This window comes from Thamnophis elegans, chromosome Z (genome assembly GCF_009769535.1).
Source record: "Thamnophis elegans isolate rThaEle1 chromosome Z, rThaEle1.pri, whole genome shotgun sequence".
Taxonomy (NCBI): domain Eukaryota; kingdom Metazoa; phylum Chordata; class Lepidosauria; order Squamata; family Colubridae; genus Thamnophis; species Thamnophis elegans.
Window position 1 is genome coordinate 126,304,769 of NC_045558.1, and position 12,902 is coordinate 126,317,670.

General features: G+C 43.7%; 1 protein-coding gene across 1 annotated transcript in view; it reads right to left on the reverse strand.

Annotated features, from left to right (window-relative positions):
• Nucleotides 1–4,260: 4,260 nt before the first annotated feature.
• The window catches only part of PNP (purine nucleoside phosphorylase), a 33,038-nt gene continuing 24,396 nt past the window's right edge, over nt 4,261–12,902 (reverse strand). Inside the window, 7 exon segments of the mRNA XM_032235648.1 lie at nt 4,261–7,092; nt 8,462–8,464; nt 9,109–9,253; nt 9,256–9,302; nt 10,143–10,318; nt 11,766–11,869; nt 12,045–12,214. Coding sequence (XP_032091539.1) covers nt 6,849–7,092; nt 8,462–8,464; nt 9,109–9,253; nt 9,256–9,302; nt 10,143–10,318; nt 11,766–11,869; nt 12,045–12,214 — 889 coding nt within the window. The 3' untranslated portion in view covers nt 4,261–6,848.

The following is a 12,902-nucleotide window of genomic DNA, read 5'->3' on the forward strand; positions in this document are numbered from 1 at the left end:
GGTGTTAGGGGGGTCTTATCCCCATAGTATATTTTTTCCCAGAGAGTAAATCATCTGTGTAAGTTTGGTTAAAATTGCTTGAGGTATTCCAGAGTTATGCTGGAACACACACACACACACACACACACACAATTTATATACCATATTTTTCAGAGTATAAGATGCACCGGATTATAAGATGCACCGAGATTTTGAAGAGGCAAATTTTTAAAAAAAGTTTTTGCACTCTGCTGACCTCCCCAAAACGTTTTTTGTCAAAAAAGGGGGGCATGTATAGCCTTTAGGAGGCTTATAGAGTGCTTCTGGGGGCTGGGGCGGCACAAATGAGCCAAAAACACCCAGTTTTTCACTCATTTTTGCCCTTACCAGCCCCCAGGAGCACGCTGGAAGTCTCCTAAAGGCTATGCACGGCCAGTTTTGCAAAGTGGGTGGGGTTTCAGGAGGCAAAAAGATGCTATATTTAGCATATAAGATGCACCCAGATTTTCAGCCTTTTTTTTTGAGGGAAAAGGGTATGTCATACTCTGAAAAATACGGTCTATTGATTCTGTATTGCTTTCATTTGTGAATGCTGCTCTTAGTCATGTGTCAGTGAACAGCCATGTCCGTTGATTTAATAAACAAACATTACATCAAGGAACGCTTCTTTAAGCTCAGTTTGCAAGTCTCATCATTCCAGGGAACAATTCAATGGGGGATCATGCTCTCAGAAAGGGGAATAATAGGGACAAATCTGATAGGTGAGGTTTTCTGAAGCTTAGTTGACCCTGTTAAACTGTTGTAGGTCTCGTTTAGCTTTGAGACTGCAACATTATGGTTTGTAAGAACCATGGTGGTGCAGTGGTTAGAATGCAGTATTGCAGGCTTGTTCTGCCAGCAGTTCGATCCTGATGGGCTAAGATTGACTCAGCCTTCCATCCTTCCGAGGTGGGTAAAATGAGGACCCAGATTGTTGGGAGCAAGTTGCTGATTCTGTAAACCACTTAGTGAGGGCTGTAAAGGACTGCATATACAGTAGAGATCTAAGTGCTATTGCTATAGTTAGTTAGTTAGTTAGTTAGTTAGTTAGTTAGTTAGTTAGTTAGTTTGTTTTGTCAAACATGAATGAGATAACAAAGTATAAGTATAAACATAGACATGAGCACATGAAATGAGTGCAAATAAATGGGGACAGAAGGACAGGGATGTTAGGCACGCTGGTGCACTTATGCACGCTCCCTTTACAGATCTCTTAGGAATGGTGTGAGGTCCACGGTAGACAGTTAAGGTTAAAGCTAGGGGGGTTAGAGGAAGTAACAACGGAGCCAGTAGAGCATAGTATAAACCAGGGTTTGATTTCACAGGTTGGACAAACCAACCTATTATTATTAGCCACAAATCAGAGGATTGCAGTATGAATGCATCTCGGAAAATTCTACTTTCTGCCCAAGTCAGATGGTATGAAATGTTAATTCCCCTTGCCAACCCACAGATCTCCCCCAAGTCTCAGTTGAAAGGTGGGTTCTGATTGAATAAGCCTTTGTAGGCTTCTAAACAAGGTTTCATTCTTTAGCATCCTGCCTTACAAGCCCAGCAGTTGGGGAAAACAATCAGAATCTGAAGAAAGGAAAGGTGTGTCACCCTACATGGGATGACTTCCTCTAGACTGGTCCCTTATGGATCCCTTTATTCTGATTACGTAAAGGTAAAGGTTCCCCTCGCACATATGTGCAAGTCGTTCCAGACACCTCCATTTTAAAGGCGAAGAGCCAGCGCTGTCCAAAGACAACTCTGTGGTCATGTGACCAGCATGACTAAACGCCAAAGGCGCACAGAACGCTGTAACCTTCCCACCAAAGGTGGTTCCCTGTTTTTCTACTTGCATTTTTACATGCTTTTCGAACTGCTAGGTTGGCAGAAGCTGGGACAAGTAACGGGAGCTCACTCCATTATGCGGCGCTAGGGATTCGAACCGCTGAACTGCCGACCTTTCTGATCGACAAGCTCAGCAACTTTAGCCACTGAGCCACTGCTCCTGATTAGCACCTCTCAAGTTAAAAGATTAAAAAATAAATAACTCTTATTGGAAAACCTCAGGGAAGTGAGGGGCAATTTTTGAATTATTGTCCAACATGCAAGAGCTTGCAGAGAGAGAATAATTCCTTATTTGAAGAAGGGGAGGAGAAAGTGGTTGAAGCTCTTAAATATAGGATGTCCTCGACATATGACCACAATTAAGTGCAACACCCCCCCCCAATAACTTGGTCCTTAACACCAATAAGACTCAGGAGCTTATAGTGGACTACAGATCAGACATCCAGGCCTTGCTAATCAATGGAGACCGAGTGGAGCAAGTGGCCAGTTTTAAGTTTCTGGGTGTTATCGTAAGAGGAGCTGACCTCACATTGCATCATTAATCAAAAGGGCCCAGCAGAGATTATACTACCTGAGACTTCTCAGGAAACAAACTGAATGGAAAACTGCTAGTGACCTTCTATCTCTGCACCTTAGAGAGTATGTTATTGCATCTGTGTGTGATTTGCCAATTGCACAGTGGCAGATAGGACAACGCTCCAGAGGGTCAACATTATTGCCCAGAGGATCATTGGTTGCCCTCTCCTCTCCTTGGCAGAGCTCTATAGCTCCCGCTGCCTTAAGAAAGTTCAAAACATTCTTAAAGATCCATCTCCTCCTGGGCACTTTTTTTTTAACTATTACCATCTGGCAGACGGTACAGGATAATAAAAACAAGGACAAATAGGCTGAAAAACAGCTTCTATCCCAGGGCAGTAACCATATTGAATTCTACGGTACAGTGCAATATTAATGCAATATCGGGTTTCAATTCAATTGTATAGTATGTGAAGGATGTGTGTTTGTGTTTTATTTTTATAGTTATAATGTGCACTGAAGATGCCATTTAATTTAGTTGCACGCGGTCCAATGACCATAAAGTAAACTAATTTATGTTGCTCAGCCAGTTTGTTAAGTAAGTTTAGCCCCATTTTACAACCTTTGTTACCATAGCTGTTAAGTAAATCACTGCAGTTGTTAATAACAAGGTTGTTAAGGGAATCTGGCTTTGACCTTGCTTGTCAGAAGGCCACAAAAGGTGATCACATGACCCTGGGACACTGCAACCGTCATAAATATAAATAAATATAAGCTAGTTGCCAAGAAATTCGATCATATGACCGTGGGAATTCTGCAATGGTTGTTAAGTGTGAAAAAATGCCGTTGCAACTAAACAAATGATTCGGGGTGGGTTCTGGCAGAGACTACTGCTGTTTCACCACACGTGTGTGCTTGATTTGCACTGCGTGCGCATGTGCAGCACAACTAAAATTGCTCTGTGCATATGCAGAAGCAAAAAAACAAGATGGTGCCGCCTACGGGAGAACCGGTTCAGGGGTATGGCAGGTCTGGGCCGCTGCCAGTTTGAACCGATAGGAACCCACCACTGAAATGGTTCTACATTGAGGACTATCTATGCATGGAATCTGGCAAATTAACACAAACATAACCCCTTTTTTCTTGAACTGAAATGTTGGAGAGTTTGGAAACCTGGAGAGAAATTGCTAGGGAAATCTCACAACCATTTTCTCTCTTTAGAATAGAATAACAGAATTGGAAGGGACCTTAAAGGTCTTCTAGTCCAACCCCTTCTAAGGCAGGAAACCCAACACCACTTCAGACAAATGATTATCCAACATCTTCTTCAAAACTTCCAGTGTTAAGAGCACCCACAATTTCTGGAGGCTAGTTGTTCCACTGATCAATTGTTCTAACTATCAGGAAATTTCTCCTCAGTTCCAAGTTGCTTCTCTCCTTGATTAATTTCCACCCATTGCTTCTTGTTCTACACTCAGGTGCTCGGAGAATAGTTTGACTCCCTCTTCTTTGTGGCAATCCCTGAGATATTGGAACATTGCTATCATGTCTCCCCTAGTCCTTCTTTCTATTAAACTAGACATACCCAGTTCCTGCAATCATTCTTCGTGTTTTAGCCTCCAGTCCCCTAATCCTCTTTGTTGTTCTTCTCTGCACTCTTTCTAGTGTCTCCACATATTTTTTTACATCGTGGTGACCAAAACTGGATGCTGTACTCCAAGTGTGGCCTTACCAAGGCATTATAAAGTGGTATTAACACTTCAACATGATCTTGATTCTATCCCTCTGTTTATGTAGCCTAGAACTGTGTTGGCTTTTTTGACAGCTGCTGCACACTGCTGGCTTTCTTCACCATCTTACCATAAAGGATTGAAATGAACCACAAGCATCTTCTCATTGCAACTTAACTTTATTAGTTACATTATAATTAATAAAAGAGGGGCTCCATTGCAGTAATTTAAATAAAATAAAAAGTGCAGATTGCGGACGCTCTAAAAAAATATATTCACTATGTCTAATTTGAAAACATTCAGGCTTATTGAGCCCCCATTCGTCATCAACTTCCTCTGCTTTGACTTCTCAGCGTGATTTGAAAGATGGCGAAAGCTTGTGTTTGAGTCCAGGCCGAATGGAAAGAAAAGGGAAAGAGGAATTCAGAAAAGTGAACGGAAAAGAGAATTTACTAGCAGAAATCAAAACTGCATTTTGGAATAGTAGCTTTGCGCAACAGAAAAGGCTGACTGATGTTATTGTGGGTGTGTGTGCGTGTGTGTCTGGATTTCAGTGCCTGGAAGATCTCTTTTAAGCCAAGCTTTGCAGCTGGATTTTGTGTCTCAAAGAAAAATTGCATTTGCAGAGCGGAAGCTGCAATTGACTTCTTTCCTCTTGCAAAAATTCCAGCTGATAGGTTTTGCACACTATGGAAAATGTGAGAATACGCCAGAATTATTTCACAATTGGTTGGCTCCCTAACGGTGTTCACATCTGTCTTTGCAAAAATCTGAATCATAAACTTTCACACCAGTAGATCTCCTCTCCAACATCTCTGTCCCTAATGAGTTTGTATTCATTCTCAGAAGGTAACACATCTAGGAAAGTAATCGGCCACTGCAACAGAAACAACGTTCTTCTTAAATCAGAAAAAAGCTGCTGAATCCTAGGACCACATTAGAAGAAGAAAGACATTCCCACCACACCTGCAGACATACTCCTTCACACAAAGATGCATCAGGTGATTCACTGGGAGCTCCGAACAAGAACCGTGAGCAGCACCATCGTTTGAAACAAGCCACAATGATGTCAAAATGATGCCATCATTTGCCGCCTCTTGTTTCCCCCTGAAGACAGGCAGAATTATTAGGCTAAGAAGTTATGATTAACAAATTAAGAGAATTCCCCGTTCCCAGATATGACAGAGGAGGGGAGATAGGCTCCCTATCTGCACTTGAAAGTAGCAAATAATCTCTATTTATGGATGAAGTTTCCTCCTGATGTTTTGGGTCGCTTAATGAATTTGGGATTCTCAAGACCATCTTGCAAAAACTGTGCATTGACCAGCTCCCTCTGGACCAGCAAGTTCTCAACCGTCCAACCATATTGCTTGTTAGAGGGGAACTAGAAATCCATTCTTAATCTCCCACCTATCGCTTGATTGGGAACCTGGTAGATGTGAAATCTAAAGGAATCTAAGAGACAAGGATGCCTACTTTCCCTTAAACAAGAACATGTGACTGTGGTAATAAAAGACAATGAAACACAACCGAGTAGGCCTTCCCTACTTCTTACAGACTTAGCCTTAAAAGAGCCCCCAAAATACTTTTTCAAGAGGACACTGGACTATGATTTTCCTTGAAGATGTTTTCATGCCTTTTATCCAAGAAGCTTCTTCAGTTCTGAACTAAAACACCTTCAAGGAAGAAGGAAGTCCAATTGCCTCTTGAAAACCATTGCCTGGATGATTTGAGAATCTCCACAGATCCTTACAAGAGATTCAAATTTAGGGGGTTAGACATCTCTGAAGGCCCTTCCACACAGGAAAAACAAACAGTTCCCTCCAAACAGGATGCTAGCAACTCAGAGTTCGAACCCCACAGGATGTACTTAATTTTATATGCAGGAGGTTTTTTTATTCTAGTTGCTATGGAGGTGCATTCTAGTGGGTTAAATTTGACATAGGATATCCTGACATTCACTTATTACCATCATCTACATTTTGTGAGTACGTGATCTCGCCGGTTTATTGCCTGAAGATGATAGCTTCAAATTCTGAGCAATTCAGTAGCTTCTTTGGAGAACAAGTGTGGTTAAATGTTAATCAAGACATTAATATGCAGCTTCAACACATAACCTCAAGGACCAAAGGAAGAAGCCACAGATAACTTTTCAAGTATTGGAAACATGACAGGCCAGACAAGTTACTGCATATCAGTTAAGACTTTCTGTTCAAAATGCCCGAGCACAGGAGAAGACCCAAACATCTAACAGATAAGATTTGGTGGTCTTTGAACTCTTCTCCAACAACGATTGTAGGATTCAGAAAACTAAACCCAAACCAGAAACAAAATGGAACCTTAAAAAAAAAACAAGCAACCAGTTCTTGCTTGGTTCCTGAGGAGAGAGCGGCCATTTTGGAATGAGCAAAGGACTTCTAGATTCCTCACACATCCTCCATTTAAAAGTAAAACAGGCCCATGTGAGGTGACTACGTGGTCTGCTCCAACGGGAATTTCTGGAGGAGTTTTACAGAGAACAGATGAGATGAAGGGCATGATCTACCCACATGCAGAAGCAACACACCGAAGGGCAAAAACAGGCAGACAAAAAAAATGGGCTTCTTGGTCAAAGGCGGACAGTAGGCAAGATAAGGATGATATTATTCCACTCTCGGCAAAGTCTCAGACCAAATTGTCCGCATCATCCCAGAGTAGGAATCTTAGCAGCAGGATTGAATAAGAACATATTCACATCCTTGCCCAAAGTCACGCGGGCGATCGTGAGCTGGATGGGGCCCCTAGACCTAAGTTGTTGTTTGGTTCAATGCGTTGCACCCATCATGGAGACCAGCTTTCAAGGGTGCGGGCGCTTTGGCGGCTGGCTGCCAAGACTTCCTCATGGTTGGCCTTCTCTTTGGTGTCATAGTCCAAAATGGCCTTGTTGGTGATGAGGGAGAAGCCAAAAACTCGGAGGCCGCAGTGACGGGCCACAATGACCTCAGGGACCGTGCTCAATGCCTGAAAGGGGGAAGAAAAGAGGAAAAGCATTAGATGAATGGCTTCAGGAGGATCAGGAGAGTGGGGGCACAGCTCTCTTAACACTCCACAAAACTGGAGGATGACATTCTCTCCATGGAAAATTAATCGAGAGAAGCAACTTAGAACTAAGGAGAGATTTCCTGGCAGTTAGAACAAGTATCGTATTTTCAGAGTATAGACACACCTTTTCCCTCAAAAAAAAAAAAAAAAAAAAAGAGGCTAAAAATCTGGGTGCATCTTATAACTTAATACAGCATTTTGGCCTCCCGAAACCCCGCCCCTTTCATCAAAATGGGTGTATATAGCCTTTAGAGGCTTTCAGAGAGTTCCTGGGGGCTGGGGAGCAGAAATGAGTGAAAAACAGGCCGTTTTTGCTCAGTTTTGCCTCCCCAGCCCCCAGAAGTACCCTATAAGCCTCTAAAGGCTATACATGCAATTGTTTTGACAAAAACCAGGCGCATTTTCACCAAAAAGGGAGATTTTTTGCTTGTTTTTGGAGGCAGCCCACGCCTAGGAGCACTCTGCAAGCCCCCTAAAGGCTATTCATGCCTTTCGGGGGGGGGGGATGGGCCATTTTTGAGAAGTTTGCAGAGTGCAAAAACCTTTTTTAAAAATTTGCCTCTTCAAAACCTTGGTGCGTCTTATACTCTGAAAAATATGGTAACCAGTAGATCACTTGCCCCCAGAAGTTGTGAATGCTCCAACACTGGTAGTTTTTAAAGAAGAAATTGGATAACCATTGTCTGAGTGTATAGGACCGTGATGGCAAACCTGTGGCATGTGTGCCACAGGTGGCATGCAGAGCCCTCCCTGTAGGCATTGCACCATCGCCAGTTGCTCTGCGCACCATACTAGCTGCGCACGTGATGGAACCCGGAAGAGCAGCTGGCCACCATGCGCATGCGCATACGGCCAGCTCTTCTGTTCCGTGTTCCAGTACTATGTGCTTTAGGGCACTTAGTGCCTAAAAGGTTAGCAGTAACTGGGTATAGGATTTCCTGCTTCAGCAAGGGGTTGGACTAGAAGACCCTCCAAGGTCCCTTTCAACTCCTATTCTATTCTATTCTGTTCTATTCTACTTATTCTTTAGATCCCACCTTTATTATTTTCTTACAGATAGTCCTCAATTTACAACTATTCGTTTAGTAACCGTTAGAAGTTACAACAGCACTGAAAAAAGTAACATGATCGTTTTTCACACTTGCAACCATTGTAGCATTCCCACCGTCACATGATTAAAATTCTGATGCTTGGCAACTAAATATTTATGACGGTTGCAGTGTCCCAGGGTGTGTGTGTGTGTGTGTGTGTGTGTGTGTCATGCGATCAGCTTTTGTAACCTTCTGACAAACAAAGTCAATGGGGAAGCCAGATTTGCTGAACGACCAACTTTAACAATTGCAATGATTTAACAGATTTAACAGTAATAGGAAGGAAAGTCATAAAATGGGACAAAACTCTCTTAAAATCTGTTTCATTTAGTAACATAAAGCTCCGGGTTAATTGTGGTCGTAAGGCAAGGACTACCGTATTTTTCGGAGTATAAGATGCACCAAGGTTTTGAAGAGGTGAATAAAAAGAAACTCTGCAAACCTCCCAAAACCGGCCCATTTTTCACAAAACAGGCCCATTTCCCCCCCCCCCTGCCAAAAAAGGGCATTAGGAAGCTTATAGAGTGCTCCTGGCGGCTGGAGGGGCAAAATTGCTCATTTCTGCCTCCCCAGCCCCCAGGAGCTCTCTGAAAGCCTCCTATAAGCTATGCAGGGCCATTTTGGTGAAGGGGAGGGTTTCAGGAGGCAAAAAATGCTGTATTCAGTGTATAAGACGCACCAGATTTTCAGCCTCTTTTTCTTTAGGGAAAAGGGTGCGTCTTATACTCTGAAAAATACCGTACATGTAGTTTTGCCTAAAAAAATAATCAGGTAATGAAGACTTGGTTTTATTTATGCCCCAGGAGGAACATTTCCCCATGATCTCTGTCTTTGACTGACCAACGGCATCAGCACCCAGTCTCTGCAGGAAGCGGCATTCAGCGATGGTCTCGTAGTTGGGGCCTCCCAAGGCACAGTATACCCCCTCTCTCATGCAGTCAGAACAGCCAATTTCAGAGGCCACCGTGACAGCCAGTTTTTCAAGTCTTCATTGTAGGCATCCGACATGGCTGGAAAGCGAACGCCGAACCTGCAGAAATTAACACACAAAAAGGAGTCAATGGGATTGTGTTCCTTTCTTTGCATCTGAAAAATAGCCCGTCGTTCCGTTTAAATCAGAAATGTTCATAAAGACTGGGACGACAGTCATGGACACTGAAACTGAATATATGGCCCTAATGCTGTAAGTGTTGTGGCCCGCCAGCAGTCAGAGGAGCTGGCAGCAGATTTGGACAGTGAGGGAGTTGGGAGGAACACGGGCCAGTCCTGGACTCTGGGGAAGGCTCTGATGAGGGCTCTATGTCAGAGGCAGAGAGGTGGCCAGGGCCGTCTGACAGTTATCAGCTGCCTTCAGAGCCAGACATCAGTGAGGCAGATGAACAGCTGAAGCTTGTTCCCAGTGTGCACATGCGCAGAGTTTGCTAGACGAAGGGAACAGCTAAAGAACAGGGGTCGTCTTAGGAGTAAGGCCACAAGTGGATGATGAATGCCCCTCCCAGAGGAAATAAAAGAGGAGCGAAAGGGGAGTGGAGTTTGCAGGAGACATTTAGTTCGCTTAATTGGTGCGTTACTCTCTGAAACTCCTTGCCAAGTTCTGCAGATTTTTGCCTGGCAGTTCTCCAAGCCAAATAATGTCTGTGATTGCGAATCCTCCCTTGAAAGACTTTGCTGAGAATGAGCAGAATTCACAGTAAATTAATAAAAGGGTTTTTTGTCAGGATCGTGTTTCATGTTCTTGGAAAGCCTCGGTCAGAAGAAGAGGAGGAGGAGGAAGGGGAGGAGGAGAAGGAGGAGAAGGAGGAGGAGGAAGAAGAAGAAGAGGAAGGGGGAGGAGGAAGAGAATGCAAGAGTGGTGAGAAGGCCACCCTACCTATCATCATTCGGTCCCATCAAAGGGTTCTGCCCAGAAAACCCAGGCAAGTTGATGTGGTCCTGGATCACCATGATGTCCCCCACTTTGAAGGCAGGATTGAGCCCTCCAGCCGCATTGGTGACAATCATGGTTTCAACGCCAAGCAGATGGAAGATCCGAACTGGGAAGGTCACCTGGGAAAGAGAAAACCAAGGAAATGTTCTGCAAGGGCATCATGGCATGGAGGGAGGGCCAGAATACCAGAAGTCAGTCCCAGTTTTCTGACGTGTTCTAAGCTGAGCAAGGGACCCATTTGTCCAAATTTGCCTGTGGTTGTCCATAGCCTCTTTCTTGCTCAGATGTGGCGCATGGGGCCAGCCTGGAAATAGCAATGGACTGAAGCAGTGATGCTTCTGCTACCAAAAATGCAGTTTTCCCATGCCCCGTTTTCAGCCTGGATGGCCTCCTGCAGCATTCTCCCAGACAAAACGGGACCCGGGGGGCTCCATGCAGGGATCTCCACATCTCATTTTGCCTGGCAGGATGCTGCAGGAAGCTGTCAAGACTGAAAACAGAGCGCAAGGGGGCATGTGCAGGGGACCACACCTTGTTTTTGCCAGCAGGATGCTGCAGGAGGTGAAAACGGCCCTCGAAGAAATCCAGTTTCTTCGTGACCTAAACTTTCTTCTTTCAAAAATTCAGGAATCTCTCTCTGTCCTTTCCTGACCACTGAGATAACAATGTCAGCTCTTCAGGGCAATGTAACATGAAGAATATTCATAGATCTCTCAGCATCTTAAAAGACAGAAGCAGAATGTTTATAATATGACTAAAGGTTTTAAATTTACAAATATCATCAGGAATTGGCTTCATAACTGTATGTTTTTGGTGGAGTCCCAAGGAAAGCGAAGTAGCTGGAGGAACCAAAGGAATGGCTTGCCACAAGGTAGTGTATTGGTTCCAACTCTTCTTAATATTTACATCAATGATCAGCCACTTGCCAAAGGTACTAACAATTATGTGTGTGCTGACGATCGAGCAAAAATGGCTTATTTACCATGTTTAGATGTTGTTTGACATGAGAAGGGCAGTAAATAAATTTCATAATAAATAAATACCATATTTTTCAAATGCCCCCCTGGTCACAGCCGTCAAATGATGGTCGAAAGTCAGCTTCTTTTAAATAGCAGAAAACTATACTTCCAAAAGCCACATCAATTTTAACAGCATCTGTATAAGTATAGTCGGAAATGTAACACCACAAACAGTGTATATTGTCTATACCGTTGCTGTTTGTTGCAAGGAGGCAAATTGCTGAGAGGCAGAGGCAGATATTTTTCCCTTGTTTTCCTCCCCAAAAGCTAGGTGCGTCTTATACCTCGGAGCATCTTACTCCAAAAAATATGGTAAATGCAACATCCCTTTGAAGGAGATTAGTTGGGAGAACAGCCCTGGTCTAAGTTCACCCCGGAGACTTCCTTTTGCATTTTTTAAAATTTTTGGACTAATAGTGCTGAAATGTATATTTGAGTGCGCTCAAAGACATTTGCTCCTTTTATTATAATTCATTGGTTTTACAGAGTTTCTCAAATTACGACTGGATCAACATCTTAGTTTTCAAAATGTAGTGGAGTGACTCACCTTCCACAGTGGGTAGCCTTCATACATATGGAAGCGGCCTTGCATCACCACAGTCGGCATCCCGCTCAAATTTCCAAAAACCAACTTGCCAGCATGGCCTACGACTTTAATAAGACAAGGAAAGTAAAGTTAAACACTTTGCTGATGCCCCCTGGTGGTCAATATATTGCACTGCACTTTATCTATATAGTATCCTGTTGGTTTACGGTCCGTCTCCCCCCCTCCCCTCCCCCCCGCGTTCTGCATGAAAATTGCATTCCCTGGCCATTCCCCCATTACCTGTGCTTTGGGGGAAGTTGGGTATCTTGGCATAATCAAACACCACTTGGTCCTTCAGGAGGTCAGCCAGCCCCCCAAGCCCTGAACCACAGATGATAGCCACTCGTGGCCGATGCTTGGTTTTACTCAGGAGCCAATCTGCTGTCTTCTTACAATCCTCATAGGTGTATCTGAAACAAGTAAAGATTGAGATGAGACAGGGAGTATAGGTTAATTGTTTTGCCTGCAGGACTGAGGATTCACCAGTAGATGGCAGCAAATATGCACACGGAACTGTAACGAAGGGGTGTTTAATTTGAATTTCAAAGAAATGACATTAAAATAAACTATGTTTTTGAAACAGGCAGGGCAGGAGGCAATCGCACCAACCACAGTCGGGAAAGGAAGGAAAGGAATGACTCAGCTGTCAAAAAAATATGAGATGAGGTCGGGGGGGAAGCCACATTAGTCATTCAGTAGTTTCCCCAACAGTGACGCATTAGGATAACTCAATTCATACACGTTACATTAGTAATCCCCCCCCACCTCCCAGTAAGGATTTATTTCAAATATTTTCATTATGCTCATATTCCACTTGTTCGTACCAGACTTCACAGAGACCTCGGTAACTAGAGATAACCCTCAACCACCACTGAGCCCAAAATTTCCACTGCTAAGTGAGACAGTTGTTAAGTGAGTTCCACCCAATTGTAGATTCCAGTCCGGTTCCAAGCCAGGAGAAAGACCCTGGAAATAAAATGGAGGCTGGCTACAAGGAAAGAAGGCCCCTGTTTATTAGAGTTGCAGAAACTTCAGTGTTTCTGGGGTGGCTGACGAAATATCTGAGTGAGTGGATGGGTTTTTACAGGGCTCTGGGAA